The following is a 19630-nucleotide window of genomic DNA, read 5'->3' on the forward strand; positions in this document are numbered from 1 at the left end:
TGAGGTTAGACTGGACACCTCCTGGCATTCTCTAGTTATAAACAGGCAGCCACACAAAAGGGTGAGAAGCAGCAGCCGCAGAGTGGACCAGAGTGCAGGCTTCTGAACTGAGAGTGAGTCTGAGAAAGGAAGGAGCAGGGCAGGCTGAACGACCGTGAGCAAGCACCATGGAGAGCTCCAGGGAAAATCAGTTGCTCTTCCAGTATCTTCCTGGTCAACTATACTGCAGATGAAACCATTTTTAAGGCTAGACATCTATTAAATATTGAAGGTCTTCTCTACATAGAAAGTCCTTGAAGGAAAGAATTATGTCAAATATATCACCTATAAAATACTATCCAATAGGTACTTAATACATGTACATTTAACAAATGAAATTAATTTATTAATATCATTAATAATGAGGCCAACAACCACTTAACATTGCCAGTTTCCCTTAGATTTCCCTAGAACCAACTGATGCCAGAGTCATCAAGAATTCATTGAATTTTTCTAGATACATTATGCTAAGTATGTTCACATGATAGCTCATAAAATCCTGTTCCATCCAAAACTGGTTTTAAGCACCATAAAGAAACTGGGGCTCAAAGAACTAATTACTTGCCTAGGTTTAGACAGCAAGTTAAATGCAATTACTCCAAGTTCAATACTCTAAGTCGATGCATAACATTTTTAGATGACATAATCTCTGGGTTGATTTGGACCCTATGGCATAGAAAACAATAACATCCCCATCTATTCATTTGCCATTCTAAATTTCTAAATGCACTCTCAACTTAGGAGGAGTCAGGTTAGTAGAGTGTTGGTAAACTTCTGAGAAAAGAAAAAAAAAAAAGCCCTAATTTGAGACATTTGCCAAATTCTTTGATGTAAATACTACCAAGTGACTGATTTCAAGCTCCCAACAGGATGTCACTGAGTTGGAAGGAGAAAGTACATAACTGACTTTCCATGAGCCATTTATGAACCAGCTCCAGAAAACCATGAGGCCATGATAACAGTTCTGGCCAATGGGTTACAAAGGAAGTGAAGTGTGTCTGTCACTCACAAAAATGTCTATCTCATCCTAAAAGTGACACAATCCCTTCCTTTTACTATGCACATTCTCCAGTCTTTTCCTCCACTAAAAAGAGGCCACATGTTGGGAAAGATTTAAGGCAAAAGGAGAAGAGGGCAACAGAGGATGAGATGGTTGGATGGAATCACCAATTCAATAGACATGAACTTGGGCAAACTTCAGGAGATGGTGAGGGACACAGAGGCCTGGCAGGCTGCATTCCCTGAGGTGGCAAAGAGTCAGACACAACTTGGCAATTGAACAGCAACAATGTTCTAAATATGGCCGAGTCTCCAAGGCTTGGGCTCCTGAGTATATGAAGTAGAGCATCCTATCAACCCTCACAGAACATGTGGCACGAGTGAGGAATGAACTTGCATTAAGCCAGGGAGAACACATCCTGGTCCTACATGTGAAGCCTGCCATGTTATAAATGAGTTAAAATACAATTGCTAGAGTTGACTTTAATCTCTCTCTCCTAAGGAGTTTCAATGTTTTATAAAATAATAAATAAGCCAAAGTAAATAAAGTAAAGCCTTTATGTCTATCTAAAATTGATAGAAAATACAGATACAGTTTACTATTTATACACAGTCTGGAGAAGAACTAATTTTATTTTACCACTCATGTGTCAGAAACTGTTTAAACATTGACCAACATCCAATTTAATCATGACAATATTAAGTAGGTATTATTTTCCCCTATTTTTCTCAGACATGGGTAGGTTTAGGTGATTTCTTTGAGGTCAAAAATACATTAAGTAGTATAACTTAAATTAAAATAGATGTCCATCTATTTTCAAATTGTTTGCTCTTATATAACATACCATCCTTTACAAAGTAAAGAATACTATACTTTTAATCAAATATTTATTGAGATGCTAACATGGGCTAGGAGTTGTGCCAGTCAAAAACATATAATGAAGCCAGCTAGATTTAAATACTATCATTTTACTAGTCATTGTTTGTTTTAAAAAATGTGATACAAGGAAAGAAATGTAAATTCTGTATATATTTACATATACATACACACACATACCCATTTAAATACAAATAAAAATGTCCATATAATTTTTAAAGGAAATATTCCATTTGAATGACAATCTGATCTTGGCAGACAAATATAACTGGGGAATATTCCAGGAAGAAAATCTACTATAGAGCATTCCATTGACCCTAAACACTGAATTAATGCCATAGCTAATCCATTTAAATAACACACCTGGTGTCCTCTGACTGCTTATTCAAAAGAGGTACCAGGGGGGAATAACTGGAGGCCAGCGTAATATGCTACTTGTGTGGTCCTTTGTTAGATGTGAGGTTTATTGTAATTCCTTAACAAGTTTACGCCATTTGAGCATTTCTAAAACTACCCTTATCCTGTAGAAAATGCATTAGTAGGTTCTGGCAACCAAAGTAACTATCTACAACCAGAAATATTTCTGCTAGTCTCAGAATCTCAATATAATCATGTGGTTGGGTACACTCCTTTCTCTACTTGGGAGATGATCTAAGAACAGTTTATCCAAATTTACTTAATGGAAACACCTCAGGGGATGAGCTACATCCCATGATCACACTGATAATCCTAGACTAATAGCAACAGTCTCTACCCACTAAGCATAATGGGTACTGACAATTATTTAATGTCTTTGCAACAAAGTTTCCCTTAAAGAGCAGAGCACACAATCTGGCCTGAGAGTTTATGCAGTTATGTTCAAATAGCCTAGGTATAATTGAGCTGTCCGAATGGAAAATTTACACTTCTTCTCAGAAATAAGACCCAGGATTTCTAGCTTCCCTACAGAGACAAATTTAGGGGCCTCAAACAACTGTCTCTTTTGTTTGTAATAATAACTTGGGGTCCATTTCAGTTACTTCTTTTTGGCAAGTTTTCACCTGCATCAGAGGCAACCTAAAACATCCAGGTTACTTACATGAATTATACTGATGAGTTGACTCATTGTCTTTGTTCAATTAAAGTGTTTGAATAAATCACAGAAAAGTAATCACCAGGGCTTCATAGGGAAACCACAGAAGAAAAGCAATCGCCACGCTCAGAGTCAAATCATGAGCATAATAAAGTGTTCTGTGCCAGTACATCAACTGTGATCCAAACTAAACCAAAGTTTCTGCCTGCTTCCCTGGATATCATCAGAATAAGTGAATTCATTTTTATTCAGGAATATTTATATAGTTCTTTCCCAGGCACTATGGCATATACTTGTGACAAAGTCTGGTCTACAGCAAAACTGGAAGCCAAAAACAGAAATAAATATGACATAATGGGGAAAAATTATGCAAAAGGGAGGTGCCAAAAAATTGCAATAGAAAGCCAGAGGGAAAAGAGTATATTCTGGATGAGAAAAGTTTTGATACAAGTGTTACCATTTGAGCTGAGCCTTGTTGGGAGTTATGAATCAGACATAAAATAAGAAAAGAAGAATGTTCTAGAAAGAAGCAACAGCTTGAGAGAAAGCACAGACCAAGAGAATGTGGTAAGAGAAGATGAGAGACATTGCAAAAGTATATTTGATTAGAGTAGAAAGGCACATGGTGGAAGATAACCAAAAAGACTGGTTGAGGCTCAATTTGGTGCTCCTTGAATACCATGCTACGGACAAATAAGAGATGGGCTGTGTTCTCCACATGAGATTAAAACTGTTACGTGAAACATTCAAAAAAGCTGTTAGTAATTCCAGTGATAGAGCAGACACTTTCCAGGTAGCAGAGCGCATGACAGATGGCACCAGGGATGTGCTGTCTAATCTCAGACTTTTCTCCTCTTGAGAAAACACACATGTAAAATGTTAGCCTTCATTAGCCATCTGAAAGGGAGATCCAAAGTCAGCAGCAATATTTATGTTGGTAGATTCAGCTCAATTGCCTTTACGCCAACCTGACACATTATTTCGGTATTTCATTCAGGAGCAAAATAAGTTCATTATCTTTACTCGCATTGTAATTCTCATCCTTTGTTTAGATATCACTAATTGTACACCAGATATTGTGTAACATCAGGACCAGAAGCTTCTTTGATGATGATTAGATATGAATTTAAAATACTATCATAATAGATAGTGTCTTTTTAATTACAGGAGACCAAGTTTAGAGACTTGTCTAAACAGTGTTCCTATCATCTTATCTCCTTCCTCACTCACCGATTAATCCTCAGTGACTCTCTGTTCTAATGATCAATTAAGATGTACTCAGTGCCCATTAAGTATCATGGAACACGGCCAGAACCAGACACTCAGAAAAGATTTATTGAATGGATGACTGGATGAATAGGTGTGTCAGGCACAAGGAAAAACATCAGATATGTAAAATATCCCCCTTCTAGGCAAGAGTTTTATTAGAGGAAATACCACTGGTAGCAATCCAAATCACCTATAAAATGGGTTCAAATACTTCACAATCAGTTGCTAATTATACAGAAGAATGGTATCACTTGTACGCATCTCAAAGTCAATAACAGACAACTTAACGTCACTCGTCAGAGAGCAAGAACAGATTACCTTAGTGAACTTGCTAGCTCAAGACTGCTGACTTACAACATGCTTAAATTAAAATGTTTGGAGGATACAGAGACTCAGAACTTCTTATACTCCTTTCCACTGTGGTCACAGAAAGTCAGACTCAATCTAGTTATATTTGAGGCAAGTTGGTCAAAATATGTGTAATGTCAAATTTGGCCATATTTATTTAAACTATAACAGTGAACCACTTCATTATTGACTATCTGATGCACTCAGGAAGGACTGAGCAACTGCTTTGTGCAAGGAACTGGGGGATAACACAGGCAGATGGGACTGTTTGTGATCCATTCAATAAAAGTTACGAATTTTATTTCACATAGCCTTTTTACTTAAACCCTTATTCCATATTATTCATGTTAAAATATCCATATTACTGTTCTATTTTCCTTATAAGACTGAGAGTTGTGAGGAAAAGAAACACTGATATTCTAGGACTTAAATGGAGTTACAGTGAATACTTTTATTCTTTAATTTTATAAAGTTAAGTATTTCTTAAAAAAAACTGGAATGCAAAATTTCTACGGTATAACACCTCCATGTACTTTCACAGCAGCTATCTAATTTGAAATGAGCCAACTGATCTCATTTTCTTTTCTTTCTTCATGTAGGGAAGTTGAGACAGTGAAAGAGTAAACGATGCAAGGGGAATCCTCATTTGAGTTGTCCCAGTATTCCAGAGTAAACTGTTTATCTGGGAGTTAAAAGGGATTCTAACGGAAGAGGGAAAGTAATACACGCAGCACATGAAGGGTGTGCCTTTAAGCCTGCTCTCCCTGTAGACACTGGCATTTATTCCTGCAGGGGCTGAAAGCTGCGCTAGAGGGGTTTAATTCTCTAGCTGAACAGCCTTCTCCTGTTCTATCTTTAAAAAAAAAAAAAGCTTCTCAGACACACAGAAATGCAGATCCTAGGGCTGGAAGTAGGCCAGAGCATACTGAAATTTCTGAGAAATATGGGCAAGCCATGCACAGCATCTACTAGGGAGGGTCCCACATATAATTTGCAACAGGACTAGATCTCAGATTTATGGTATCCTGAATTTCGAAGGCAAACACGTTCTTTCCTCCACATTGCCAAAATACAATGCTTTCTTAGTATGAACATATACTACTTACTGTGACTCTAGGATACAAATACCATTTTGTGTTCAAGCGCACAATGAATGTAGGTCTACTAAACACCAATAACCAGCAATGTTTGAGTGCTTATTTTGTAACAGGAACTATGTCAAATACTTCGTTTGTATCATCTTCATTTAATCCTCAGAACACTTCTATGAAGGAAAGGACTATTATTGCCATCCTATATTAAAGAGGTGGAAAGAAAATCAAGAAAAGCTATAGTCTAAGGGATTGCCTTTTAAGTGGTGGTGTTGAGATTCAAACCCAGGGCAGTTCCACACTGGGGCCTATGTCCCTAAACATCATTCTCTACTGGCTCCATCTCTGATTGTTTTGGAGGCAGACAGTGGCTAATATAATCAATCTACAGATTCGATGATAGGAAAACTACCTGAGCATTTTAAATCTATTTATGGTGGTACCGATCCCTTTCATAGTCATCAAAACCAAACACTATCAATTCACATGGTCAAGACAACTCCGAAGAATGCAACATGTCTATTGATTTTTAGCAAAAGCATTCTCCATGATCATTAGAGAAGATATAAATAAACTATTATATACATTTTATAAAACATGCCAACATCAAAATAAAACAGCAGATACTCTGTAAAATAACAGTACCTTCACTGTCCATATTCCAGCCTCTGGCTCTTTAACATTCACCACCTTGGCAGAGTTATGAATATTTAATAGCTCATTCAGGCCAAATCCCTTTTTTATCAGCTTTCCTGAAAGACAGACATAGAGGTTACAAGCATAATCTTTATTTCAGCTATGTATATCAGCTGTGTACATTTCCAGTACAAATTACCTGATGGACATTTACACCTCTAGCTCAAAACATCGTTTTATATCTAAAATATACTCAACTTTAGCATTTCTGAACACTGTAATTGAAGTAACAGATTCCTATTTGCTATGTTGATGTGATCTTAAAAACAGAGTAACATGGAAGACGATAATCATATTTCCAAAATTAATCTAGGTAACTATTATTATGGCTACAAAGAAGTTATGTACAATCACTAGAGACATTTAGACTTAAGAGATGGCAAAACAGTAAACCAGAATAAATATCTTTTTGGAGATGACTCAAAATATTACTAACATTAACAGCCCTGGGCATAACTTTGCAGAAAGTATAAAACCTCAGTTTTCCATGAAGTGCAGGAGAAAGCTTTTACTTGTCAAAGGAAGAATTAGAGGAGACAGTATAATGAAGTAACACAGTATCATCTCCAACTGAGATCAATATACAGTATCTGACAGTTGGAACTTAGGAAGGAAAGCAAATTTGAAATTAAGCCATAGTTTACTTATTCACTTCAGTCTTGGCTCTTGTGTGGACTATTTCCGCAGTTACACAAACAAATCAATTAAAAGAATCCCATGTTTGCATCAGAAGTTTTATAATCACTGCAAAAGACTTTTAAAATATCAATGTCAATGAATTTTTAAAGTAGCAGAACTTAAGGCAATGGTTACAGGTACTTTCAATCCAGATAATGAACAATACAAATCTTTCCTGTGTAGATAGGATAGACGGTACTAGAAGAACGCTACCTAAAAAGACAAATCCATTTCTACAAACAAATCTATTTTCAAGACCAAACAGTCTCAAAAAATTGGTTTTGCTTGCTCATAAATTTAAATTTGATTGTTAAGTTGGAGCCTTAGAGGTCAATTTCATACACTATTTTCTCTAAGGTATGTCATTTTCTAAGATTAAAATAAAGTAAAAAAGGTAGTTACTCCTTCCCAATTTATAAATGTTCACAAAGGTTTAAAAAATGTAACATATAAAAATAAATGAAAAAAAAAATGTAACATATACTTCAGCTACAATAGGAATAAAAATATTGTGCAAACATCATTGGTTAAAAGATTTCCTAAACATGAATATTAAGAAAAATTAGGTTTCTTTTTTTTTTATTTATTTTTATTAGTTGGAGTGGTTTTTCTTTTTTTTTTTTTTGATTACTATTCAATTCAACCTTAAGTCTTGCAAATTCAACCAGAGATGGAATTAAGCCAAAACTGAGAATCATACCATATAATTATTGAAGGAACAAATTAAAACATTATTCTAATGAGAATATAAATTTGTTTTTTAACAACTGTCTCCTGTAAAATTACACAAGCCCCTTTGCCATGACAAGGCTGTGATCCATGAAGGGTAATAGTGGAAAGTTCTCACAAAATTTGGTCCACTGGAGGAAGGAATCATAAACCAGTTCAGTATTTTTGCCTCGAGAACCCAACAGAGTATAAAAAGACAAAAAGACACCGGAAGACAAGCCTCCCAGGTTAGAAGGTGTGCAATATGCTTCCGAGGATAAGGGAACATCTGATGCAACGATGGGCGTGATAAAAGACAGAAACAGTAAGGACCTAACAGAAGCAGCAGAGATTAAGAAGAGGTGGCAAGAATACACAGAAGAATTATACAAAAAAGGTTTTAATGACCTGGATAAACACGATGGTGTGATCCCTCACTTAGAGCCAGACATCCTGGAGTGTGAAGTCAAATGGGCCTCAGGAAGCATTACCACTAACAAAGCTAGTGGGGATGATGGAATTCCAGCTGAGCTGTTTCAAATCCTAAAAGATGATGCTATAAAAGGGCTGCACTCAATATGCCAGCAAATTTGGAAAATTCAGCAGTGGCCACAGGATTGGAAAAGGTCACTTTTCATTGCAATCCCAAAGAAGGGCAATGCCAAAGAATATTCAAACTACTGCACAATTGTGCTCATTTCACATGCTAGCGAGGTAATGCTCAAAATCTTTCAAGCTAATCTTCCATAGTAGGTGAACAGAGAACTTTCATATATACAAGCTGGACTTAGAACAGGCAGAGGAAACAGAGATCAAATTGCCAACATTCATTGGATCATAGAGAAAGCAAGGGAATTCCAGAAAAACATCTACTTCTGCTTCATTGACTACACTAAAGCCTTTGACTGTGTGGATCACAACAAACTGGACAATTCTTAAAGAGATGGGAATAGCAGAGTTTACTTGTCTCCTGAGAAACTGTCTCCTGAAGAGCAGCTAAAGAGTCTCCTGATGAGGGTGAAAGGAAAGAATGAAAAAAGCTGGCTTAAGCTCACATTCAAAAAACTAAAATCATGGCATCCAGTCCACTTCATGACAAACAAAGGGGGAAAAAGTGGAAGTAGTGACAGATTTTATTTTCTTGGGCTCCAAAATCACTGTGGACAGTGACTGCAGCCATGAAATTAAAAGACGCTTGCTCCTTGGAAGGAAAGCTATGACAACCTATACAGCATATTGAAGAGCAGAGACCTCACACTGACGACAAAAGTACATACAGTCAAAGTTATGGTTTTCCAGTAAATATGCACAGATGTGAGAGTTGGACCATAAAGAAGGCTGAGCACCAAAGAACTCATGCTTTCAAATTGTGGTGCTGGAGAAGATTCTTGAGAGTCCACTGGAATGCAAGGCTGTCAAATAAGTCGATCCTAAAGGAAATCAACCCTGAATATTCATTGGAAGGACTGACGCTGAAGCTCCTATCCTTTGGCCACCTGATGTGAAGAGCCGACTCATTGGAAAAGACCCTGATGCTGGGAAAGATTGAGAGCAGGAGGAGAAGGGGATGACAGAGGATGAGATGGTTGGATAGTATCACTGGGATAGTATCACTGAGGCAATGAACTTGAGTTTGAGCAAAGCCTGGTAGATAGTGAAGAATAGGAAAGCCTGGTGGTAAACTGCAGTCCATGGGGTTGCAAAAAGTTGGCCACAACTTAGTGACTGAACAAGAACAACCTGTAAAATTAAAATTTATCAAGAAAATGCTATGATAAAAAATTAGACAGTTGTTTTAGTAATAAAGGACTTTTTTCATATGATTCACGTAAAAATGACAAAACACTGAATTTTACAGAATAAGTTACTGTGAAGTATTTCCTCATATAAAGATGAAGAAAATATTTCAGGTTCATCTGAAATTTTTTTTGGAGACTTCAGTTACAATTAAGTTAGCAAATGCCATCTGTTTAAATTATTAGGAGTTTCAGTTTTTCGAATCTCATGTTAACTCAATGATACTTATGACTAAAAATACTCAGTTTTAATTTTTAAACATCTTCTCCAATCACTTTTGAGTCGGTTGAATTTATTCATAAAGTTAGCATTAATTTGAACAAGTAAGTGTGTTAAAAATCTTTTACCTTTCATGGTTTTCCTATTTTTTTTCATATTCTATATTTTTAAATATTTTTAATATGAATAGTCCATATATCTCACCTAAAGGATTGCGAATTTCAATCATTGGAGAAGGGCCACTCAGAGACACAGTAACCTCTTTTAGACTGGGATCAAAGGGAATTTTCCAAGTATTTACAGCCTGTTCCAAATGATCTGTTGATAAGAGGTGAACTTTGGAAGCCTGCACTGCTTCTTCCACCCATTTTAAAACCTATAAGAGAAAGAGAAATATGAGTGATATCAAAATATTTACAGCTTTATACCACCTCGAATTGCTGAAGCAGTAGCTGATTTGCTTAATGAAATGACATGGTCGCTTTCTGTACTGTATGAGGCTTATTTCCATCACAATCAAGACAAACTTTCTCAATCCACAGAACAGGAAAAATGCACTCCCCAGGGGATTAGTCTCCAAAAGTTTCAAACAGCTCATGCAACTCAATATATAAAAATAAATAAATAAATAAATAACTCAATTGGAAAATGCACAAAATACCTGAATAAACATTTTTGCAAAGAAGACATACAGATGGCCAAGAGGCACATGAAAAGAGGCATATGCTCAACAATGCTAACTATTTGAGGAACACAAATCAAAACCACCATGAGATATCACCTCACACCAGTCAAAATGGCCATCATCAAAAAAATCTATAAACAATTAATGCTGGAGTGGATGTGGAGAAAAGCGAACCCTCCTACACTGTTGGTGGGAATGTAAATTGGTACAGCCACTATGGAGAACAGTATGGAGGTTTCTTAAAAAGAATCCCACTCCTGGGTATATATCCACAGAAAAACATGGTTTGAAAGGATAGACACACCCCAATGTTAAATGCACCATTATTTACAATAGCTAAGACATGAAAATGTCCATCAACAGAAGATGTGGTAAAAACACAGCCATACAAAAGAATGAAATAATACCATTTGCAGCAACACAGATGGACATGGAGATTATCATACTAAGTGAAGTAAGTCAGAGAAAGACAAATATCATATGATATGACTTATATGTGGAATCTCTAAAAAAATGATACAAATGAACTTATTTATAAAACAGAAACATATTTAATACTTAGAGAATGAATTTATGGTTAGCTGGGGGCAGGGGGAAAAGGGGAAGGAACAGATGAGAGTTTGGAATTGACATGTACACATTGCTATATTTTTTTTAAAGCCTAACTCTCCCTATATCCACTTATTATAGCAGGTTCAGAATAAAATATTAGTTTAACCCATGCTCAAATTTCAAATTTTATATCTTGGAGTAATATATTCAAAATGAGATTACAGTGTCCAAAAACTAGTTGTGCAAGATATTACATGCATAGGTACTACAGACAGTTCCATTCCTCAACAGAAATGAAAAGAATCTACAGAAAACTAGGTAATGGCAATACTGAGATTCTTCTTCCCTCTATTCTTTCTTTCTCAGTTTTTTTCAAAGTTCAATTAATAAAAGAGAATTAGCAAATTATCAAATCCAATTTCAATATATTGAGTACTGAATTATTGTAATAGAGTACACTATAGTATATTAATTATTGAAAAATAATTGCAATGCCAGCAAAATATTCATTTTTATGATAAAAAATAACAAAAAAATAATGGGAAAAATAACCATTATATTTTTTAAAGTGGAAAAATACTTCAGGTTAGAACTAAGTTAAGGTGTGCTCTTGAAGGAAGCCTTCTAGTCCACAGAAATGCTCCGCAACAGCAAACACAATTCCTCATTTTACAGGGCATGTCTGGACAGGTACTGCTTAGCTGAACTTACTACCATTACTCCTAGATCATATTAAGCTTTAATCCACCTAAGATCTTCCTCTGGTTCATTTATCCTTCAAGATGGTATTCCATCATGAACAATTTCCCTCATAATTACTCATTAAACACTGAACAGTACTGGGTATTAAGCTACACCAAGCTACTCCAACAACAGTATTTTTAAAATTTCAATAATGGTAGTCACAAACCAATGAATCAAACAAAAGTATTGTGTAATAATTTCAATCTCTGTCAAAAGGATCCCCATCTTTTTTTTTTTTGGTCCCCAAGAATGAGGAAAGTGGCTAAGACATTATCATAAAATTAACAGTGTGAGGCAATTATGTTTATTCATTAAATAAATGTTCATTGTTCAAAGAACTCTTGTAGGTACTGAGTACTGATAAAAGTGAATGAAATTGATGAACATGAATGAAATTGATGAAAGTGGAGTTGCTCAGTCATGTCCAACTCTTTGTGACCCCAAGGACTGTAACCCACCAGGCTCCTCCATCCATGGAATTTTCCACACAAGAATACTGGAGTGGGTTGCCATTTCCTTCTCCAGGGGATCATCCCAACCCAGGGATCAAACCCAGGTCTCCCGCACTGCAGGCAGACTCTTTACCATCTGAACCACAAGAGAAGGAAATGCTGGACTAGAGGAAGCACAAGCTGGGATCAAGATTTCCAGGAGAAATATCAATAACCACAGATATGCAGATGCCACTCTCATGGCAGAAGGAGAAGAGGAACTAAGAGCCTCTTGATGAAAGTGAAAGAGGAGAGTGAAAAAGCTGGCTTAAAACTCAATATTCAAAAATGAACATCAAGGCATCTGGTTCCATCACTTCATGGCAAATAGATGGGGAAACAGTGAGAGACTTTATTTTCTTGGGCACCAAAATCATTGCAGATTGGTGACTGCAGCCACGAAATTTAAACATGCTTGCTCCCTGGAAGAAAAGCTATGACCAACTTAGACAGTATTTTAAAAAGCAGAGACATTACTTTGCCAACAAAGGACCACATGGTCAAAGCTATGGTTTTTCCAGTAGTCATGTATGGATGTGACAGCAAGACCATAAAGAAAGCTGAGCGCCAAAGAATTGATGCTTTTGAACTGCGGTGTTAGAGAAGACTCTTGAGAGTCCCTTGGACTTCAAGGAGATCAAACCAATCAATCCTAAAGGAAATCAGTTCTGAATATTCATTGGAAGGACTGATGCTGAAGTTCCAATACTTTGACTACCTGATGTGAAGAATGGACTCACCAGAAAAGACCCTGATGCTGGGAAAGGTTGAAGGCAGGAGAAGAAGGGAACGCCAGAGGATGAGATGGTTGGATGTCATCACCAACTTGATGGACATGAGTTTGAGCAAGCTCCGGGAGTTGGTGATGGACAAGGAAGGCTGGCGTGCTTCAGTGCATGGGGTCGCAAAGAGTTGGACATGACTGAGCAACTAAACTGAACTTCTTAAATAAAGAAAGGAATTCATAAAACAGGAAGCCTTTGTTGAAATAACATATGTAAACTGCCCATCATAGTCCTTGCCACACACTGGATAGTCAAATGTTTTCCTCCATCTCCAACTGAATCCCCTTCCCTTCCCTTCCCCTAATTGAAAATTTCAATAATGACTTCATGGGCAAAGTGAGAAAAAAATGTATCCCTGAAAGACAAGATTTCTGTAAATGAAAAACAGACACAAAGTCACTCCAGGTAGAAGAGAAGTTCTGAAAAACATACAGAGACAGAAGTACTCATATGTTGGGAACATGAGTGCATCTAATTGGCTACAGTTAAGTGTTCAGAAAAGCGAGAAGCAGATGAAGTTGGAAGCCTATGTCAAGGGCAGTGTATGTATGGTCACAAAGTCAAGCTATGACAATCGGATTCTATCCTAATGACATAAGTGAAAAGTTTCCGAAGGAATTCCTGCTTTAAGCAGAGAAGTAATACTTTGACAGAAGTATTTTACAAAGAAAAGCTTGTAGTGGTATCATCAACTAACTAAGCACAAAAAAACAAGTCTATCACAGTTAATTACCGCATAAATCAAATGATATATTTCATCAGATGTTAACCATATAAAGCACCTGGGATTTTACATATGAGATAGGTATGTATCGATATCATTACCTAAAGAAGCAGATGCCATATTTTGAAAAATGGGTTCTGAGTGATCTATCATGCATGAACAGGAAGATATGAATCATTCTGCCAATCAAATCGGTCCATGTGGCTATAGAAACCAGAGACTGATTATTGCTCATATTTGACCATAAATAGAACACATATTTTAAAAGTCAGTGTTGACATTTTTATGTCTTCAACATGGATCATGGCCACCTAACTCAAAGGAATGCAAAGAACTGACTTACTCTCTGAGAAAGCACTTGATAAATTTTACTGGTGATAAATAACTTTGAGAATAATGTCTGACTTAGAGACTAAAGAAGGCAAAGACAAGAGAAATCAGATAAACGAAATGAACATTTGTTTTAAGGACAAGACACAAAATGTGGTCATAAATAATTCTCAAAGTAAGAAAGAAAAGAATTAGAAAACAAAGACATTTTAGTATCTCAAGTTCAACAATGAAATGCAATAGTGTTGAGCAGAAATAAAAGTGAAATCAATTTTTAATATAGTACACCTTTCTTTAAATGTGTATTCTGCATGACTCCTCAAATACATCTGTCCTTTGAAACGAGTGTAAAAAGGTTATGATATATCACTGGAAAATTATACTATTGTCTGTTAGTTATGGATAAAAAGGACTAAGTTCTAGGCATTCCTGCGAAAATGGAAAACTTTCTGATTTAGTTGCCTTTTCATACAGGAACTGTGTTTAAATGGTAGGAAATATAAGTGGGCTTTTGGTTTATTCTTAATACTGTTTCCAATTCATCAACATTTATGAGGCTTTCACAAAGAGATTACCATGTATCATGATATTACTGGTTGGGAAAGATACAGCGCAGACTTCTGTCACAAGTCTCAAATCACTTTTTTATACAATTATAGGAAAAAAATCAAATTGAAGACAGATGCAACCCACTTTATTAGAAAATACAGATATCACCAACATGTGAATAAAAGCAGATTCCTACAAGCTACACAATCACCGAAAGTGAGGTTTCTGGCCTCTAATGTTGCCACATATAAGGAAAAAGAAACAAAACTTTGTCTAACCATGAGAAATGTTCTTATGAGATTGGAAAGGACCTTAAATAGTAACAATAAAAAGAAGTGAACTAGAATAATGTGAGATCCTGTGAATGAGTACATTTCTGCTAAACCATTGGTTTAATGTTTCAAACCACTGAGGCACTGTGCATTAGTAAAAATAGTCTCTAATGATTTTTAGCAGTTTAAATCTCAAAAGGCCTGTGAGAACATCTAACCCAGCTCCTTTACTTTATAAATGAGGGAAACTAATATGTGAGTTCTTGAACCTTTCAAACACCTAACCATACTGATTCTGGTGCAGTAGTTATTTTTTATAAAGCCCCTGAGTCCTTGAAGACGCTCTCCTAGTATAAATATTTTGCATCCTACATAATAATTAATACTTAAAAATAGTTCCTATTTCTATTTTACTCAGGAAGGAAATGCAAATATCATTGCAAAACACAAAACTAGTCTACATTATTAAGTATTATGAAACATGATACATAGCATTAAGTAGAAATGAAGTGAAATCAACTTTGCATACATCTTCAAGGACAGAATTTGACAAAAACTTTGGAAGAATTTTTTTTTCTTTTTTTAATCAGGATGATTGACATATAACATTAACTTCATTTCAGGTGTACAGTATAATGATTCAATATGTGTATATATTGCAAAATGATTCTCACAATAGGTCTAACTAACATATATCACCACACATAGTTGCCATTTTTTTCTCCTGGGATGAGAGCTTTCAGGACTTGCTCTCTTAGGAACTTCCAAATATACAATACATTAACTATCGCTAATAGGCTCTACATTACATTCCCAGGACTTAACTGATTTTATAACTAGATGTCTGTACCTTTTGAACCCCTTTAACCCATTTCGCCCACCCCACCAAATCCCCACCTTCTGTTCTCTATATATTACTGGTTTAGTTTTATTTTGTTTTTGTTTTAGATTCTACACATAAGTGAAATCATACTGTATTTGTCCTTTTCTGTCTGACTCATTTCACTTAGCATAATGCCCTCAAGGCCCATCCCTGTTGTCAAACACAACAAGATTGCCTTCTTTTTATGGCTGAATAATATCCCAATATGTATATTTAAATATACCACATTTTCATCATTCATTTATAGATGGGCACTTAGGCTGCCTCCATATCTTGGCGATTGTAAACAGTGTTGCAATGAACATGAAGTAAATATGTTTTTTGAGTTAATACTTTTGTTTTATTCAGATAAATACCCAGAAGTGGAACTGCTTGATCATGAGATCATTTGGGGGTTTTCCCTGGTAGCTCAGACGATGAAGAATGTGCTTGCAATGCAGGAGACACGGGTTCGATTTCTGGGTCATGAAGATTTTATGGAGAAGGGAATGGCAATCCATTCTAGTATCCTTGCCTGGAAAAGTCCATGGATGGAGAAGCCTGATGGGCTACAGTCCATGGGGTCACAAAAGGTCAGACACAACTGAGCAATTAACTTTCATTTTTCAAGATCCTTTTTAACTTGGAGGGGAAGCGTCATACTCTTTTACATAGCGGTTGTACCAATTTACATCCCCACCAACAGTATGCAAGGGTTCATTTTGCTTTACATCTTTGCCAACAACTTGTCATTTCTTTTTTGGTAATGGCCATTCTAATCAGTGTGAGGTTGTGATTTTGATTTGCATTTCTCTGATGATTAGTGATATTGAGCATCTTTTCATGCACTTGTCGGTCATCTGAATGTCCTATTTGGAAAAATAGTTATTCATATATTTGCTCACTTTTAACTGACTGGGGTTTTTTGCTATTGAGCTCTTTGTTTTGAATACTAATCCCTCATCAAACATATGCTATGCAACTATTCTAACTTCTCCCATTCAATAGGTTGCCTTTGCATTTGTTGTGTCTGATTCTTTACAACCCTATGGACTGTAGCCCACCAGACTCCTTTGTCCATGGTAGTATCCAGGCAAGAAGACTGCAATGGGTTGCTATGCTGTCCTCCAGGGGAATCTTCCCAATCCAGGGAACAAACCCATGTCTTCTACACTGCAGGCAGATTCTTTACCTGTGAGTCACAGGGGAAACCCAAGATATAATGGAATTTAAAGTCAGGAGGCTCCCCTCGCAGCCCTTCCCAACCATGGACTTACAGGAACAAGGAAATACATCATTCTGCCATAATAAACTTAGATGATAATGCACAACGGCCCAGAAACCTAGATGTCCATCGGTACACAATGGCTCAGCAGCCTAGATGTCCATCAGCAGACGGACAGATAAGGAGAGGTGTGGTACATTACGTACAATGGAATATTACTCAGCCATTAAAAAGAACAAATTTGAATAAGTTGAACTGAGGTGGATGAACAGAGAGTCTGTTATACAGACTGAAATAAGTCAGAAAGAAAGAGACAACTACCATATACTAACACACTTATGTGGAATGTAGAAAAATGGTACTGATCAAACTATCCGCAAAATATGAATAGAGACACAGACATAGAGAACAGACTCGTGAACACAGCAGGAGAAGAGTGTGGGATGAACTGAGAGTGTAGTGCTGACATATACATGCTGCTGCTGCGAAGTCACTCCAGTCGTGTCCGACTCTGTGAGATCTCAGAGACGGCAGCCCACCAGGCTCCGCCATCCCTGGGATTCTACCGTATGTCAAACAGATAGCTAGTGTGGAGTTGCTATATACCACCGGGAGCTCAGCCCGGTGCTCTGTGATGACCTAGATGGGTGAGATGCTCAACAGGGAGGGGACAGGGAAAAGGCTTAGAAATTGGAATTGCATTAGAAAATCTGGGTTCAACGGGGGAACTACAGAGGGTTGATGACAAAAACAACCCTCCACTTCAACTCTATGAACACCTAAAACGTGCATAAAACTACCACACCTTCAACATGATGGAAGTTCTCTAATGTGCAACAGCTGAAAAAATAAAAGCACACTTCATACATTTTTGAAGGGTGAAATCATTCCTGCTGTTCTAAAGTGTCAAAGTATATTTCATTAATTTATCTTCATAAAATTCCTATGTGTCACAAACTCAACATGCTATAAATGACTGAGGAAATTTCTCTTGCCAGAAATATGCATTATTTAAAATAATGAAAACATAAAGCATTGACTATTATACACTAGATCCTCAGACCTTATTCATCTTACAGCTGAAAGCTGGGACCCTTTTACCAGTCTCTCTTTTCCTAACCATTGATCCCCTGGCAACTACTTTTCTATTCTGTGTTTCTATGAGCTGGAATGTTTTTTGGTAGATTCCACATAAATATTGTGCTGATAACACTGTTATAGCATAACTGAAATTTACTAAGAGAATAGAACTTAAATGTTTTGACCAGAAAAAAAGAAAAAAGAGAAACACAGGACACAGTAGACGTGATAATTAGATGGGGAGAGTCCTTTCACAATGCACAAGTGAATCAATAGGTATACACATCACAATATACACTTTATGATTCCAGAATCCAAATCATAACTGAATGGTTATTTTGATGGCTGCCACTTAAATAGCACTTTCATGTAAGCCCCATGCTAAGAACCTTATAAATTTTACTTCATTCAATTTTTCTAAATTCTGTATTTAAATGTAATAGTATATAACACGTTGCTAGTAAGGATAATTTCAAAAAAGCATACAAGTCGAAATCATATGCTCTCAACCACTGTAATGTAATAGAGGGTGAAATTCTTTGGATGCCCATTGCCTCTTATTCCTACCGTTGAAAGAAACCTCAGATTCCAACTAGCCCAAGGGAAAAAAAAAAAACAGAAAAGGAAATAAAAGGGGAGTGAAGGAAAAGGAGAGAAAAAAGGGAGGAAGGAGGAGAGGGGGAGAGGAAATAGAGAAAAAGAGAGGGAGAGAAGTAAGGAGGGAAAGAGGAAGAAAGGGAGCTACAGGAGGCTGAAAAAGAAAGAACTGAATTTGGGGCTTCTAAGCCTAAACCCTACTAATTCAAAATTAATTCAAAAGATTTCAAGCATAATTTTGATTATATGCAAATTTCAAATTATGTCCTTGTCTAAGATGCACGCCTACACATACTTAATATGTAATTCCACTGTACTGTCCTGTGTTTGCTGGGCTTGGGAATAAGACAGAGGAAGTAATTCAGATACATTAAACAGGGACAGCATTTGATTGATTAAGTTAATCTCACAATCAATGTGTTCTTACCAATGAGATGGGAAAATCTCACAGTCTAGAGACTACAGCTCTTTCATCACTAATCAGAACCATATAGGACCAAGTGAACCCTAACTCAGATAGTGGAGGCTCCCTCACTTTTAGACAGAACTTGGATGGGCACTGCAAACATTTCTCATAATGACTTAGCTATCTCCCTGTTTCTACATTGATCTGCACCCATCCATTCTGATTGACATATTATCTAGAGATTTTAACACATTCAGTTACAGGCAAGTTTCTCTGTCCCCTGGGTCTTTCAGCCACTAAAAGGAACCTTTTGTGTATCTCTGTTCTGATTATAGGGAGATTTTAAAGAAGTTATCTAGATCTCATCATACTTTCCATGTTTCCAATTAGCTTCCTAAGAACTAATAACATACTCAAAAACAAGAAGCTTTAAGAAAAAGCATATATTCAAATGTCACATAATATAACTTTAAGTGCATTTGATGAGGAGATCAATTGGAAGATTTTAAAGGTCCAGCTATTTCAGAGGCCTCAC

At 36.5% G+C, this 19630-nt stretch overlaps 1 protein-coding gene across 1 annotated transcript in view; it reads right to left on the minus strand.

Annotated features, from left to right (window-relative positions):
* Positions 1–19630, minus strand: part of HMCN1 (hemicentin 1) — a 514767-nt gene that overhangs the window by 317444 nt on the left and 177693 nt on the right. Inside the window, exons 5-6 of the mRNA XM_070473938.1 lie at positions 9998–10169; positions 6341–6447 (exon numbers count right to left, since the gene is read on the minus strand). Coding sequence (XP_070330039.1) covers positions 6341–6447; positions 9998–10169 — 279 coding nt within the window. The remainder of the gene's footprint in view (positions 1–6340; positions 6448–9997; positions 10170–19630) is intronic.

This window comes from Odocoileus virginianus, chromosome 11, assembly GCF_023699985.2.
Source record: "Odocoileus virginianus isolate 20LAN1187 ecotype Illinois chromosome 11, Ovbor_1.2, whole genome shotgun sequence".
In the NCBI taxonomy this organism is placed as follows: domain Eukaryota; kingdom Metazoa; phylum Chordata; class Mammalia; order Artiodactyla; family Cervidae; genus Odocoileus; species Odocoileus virginianus.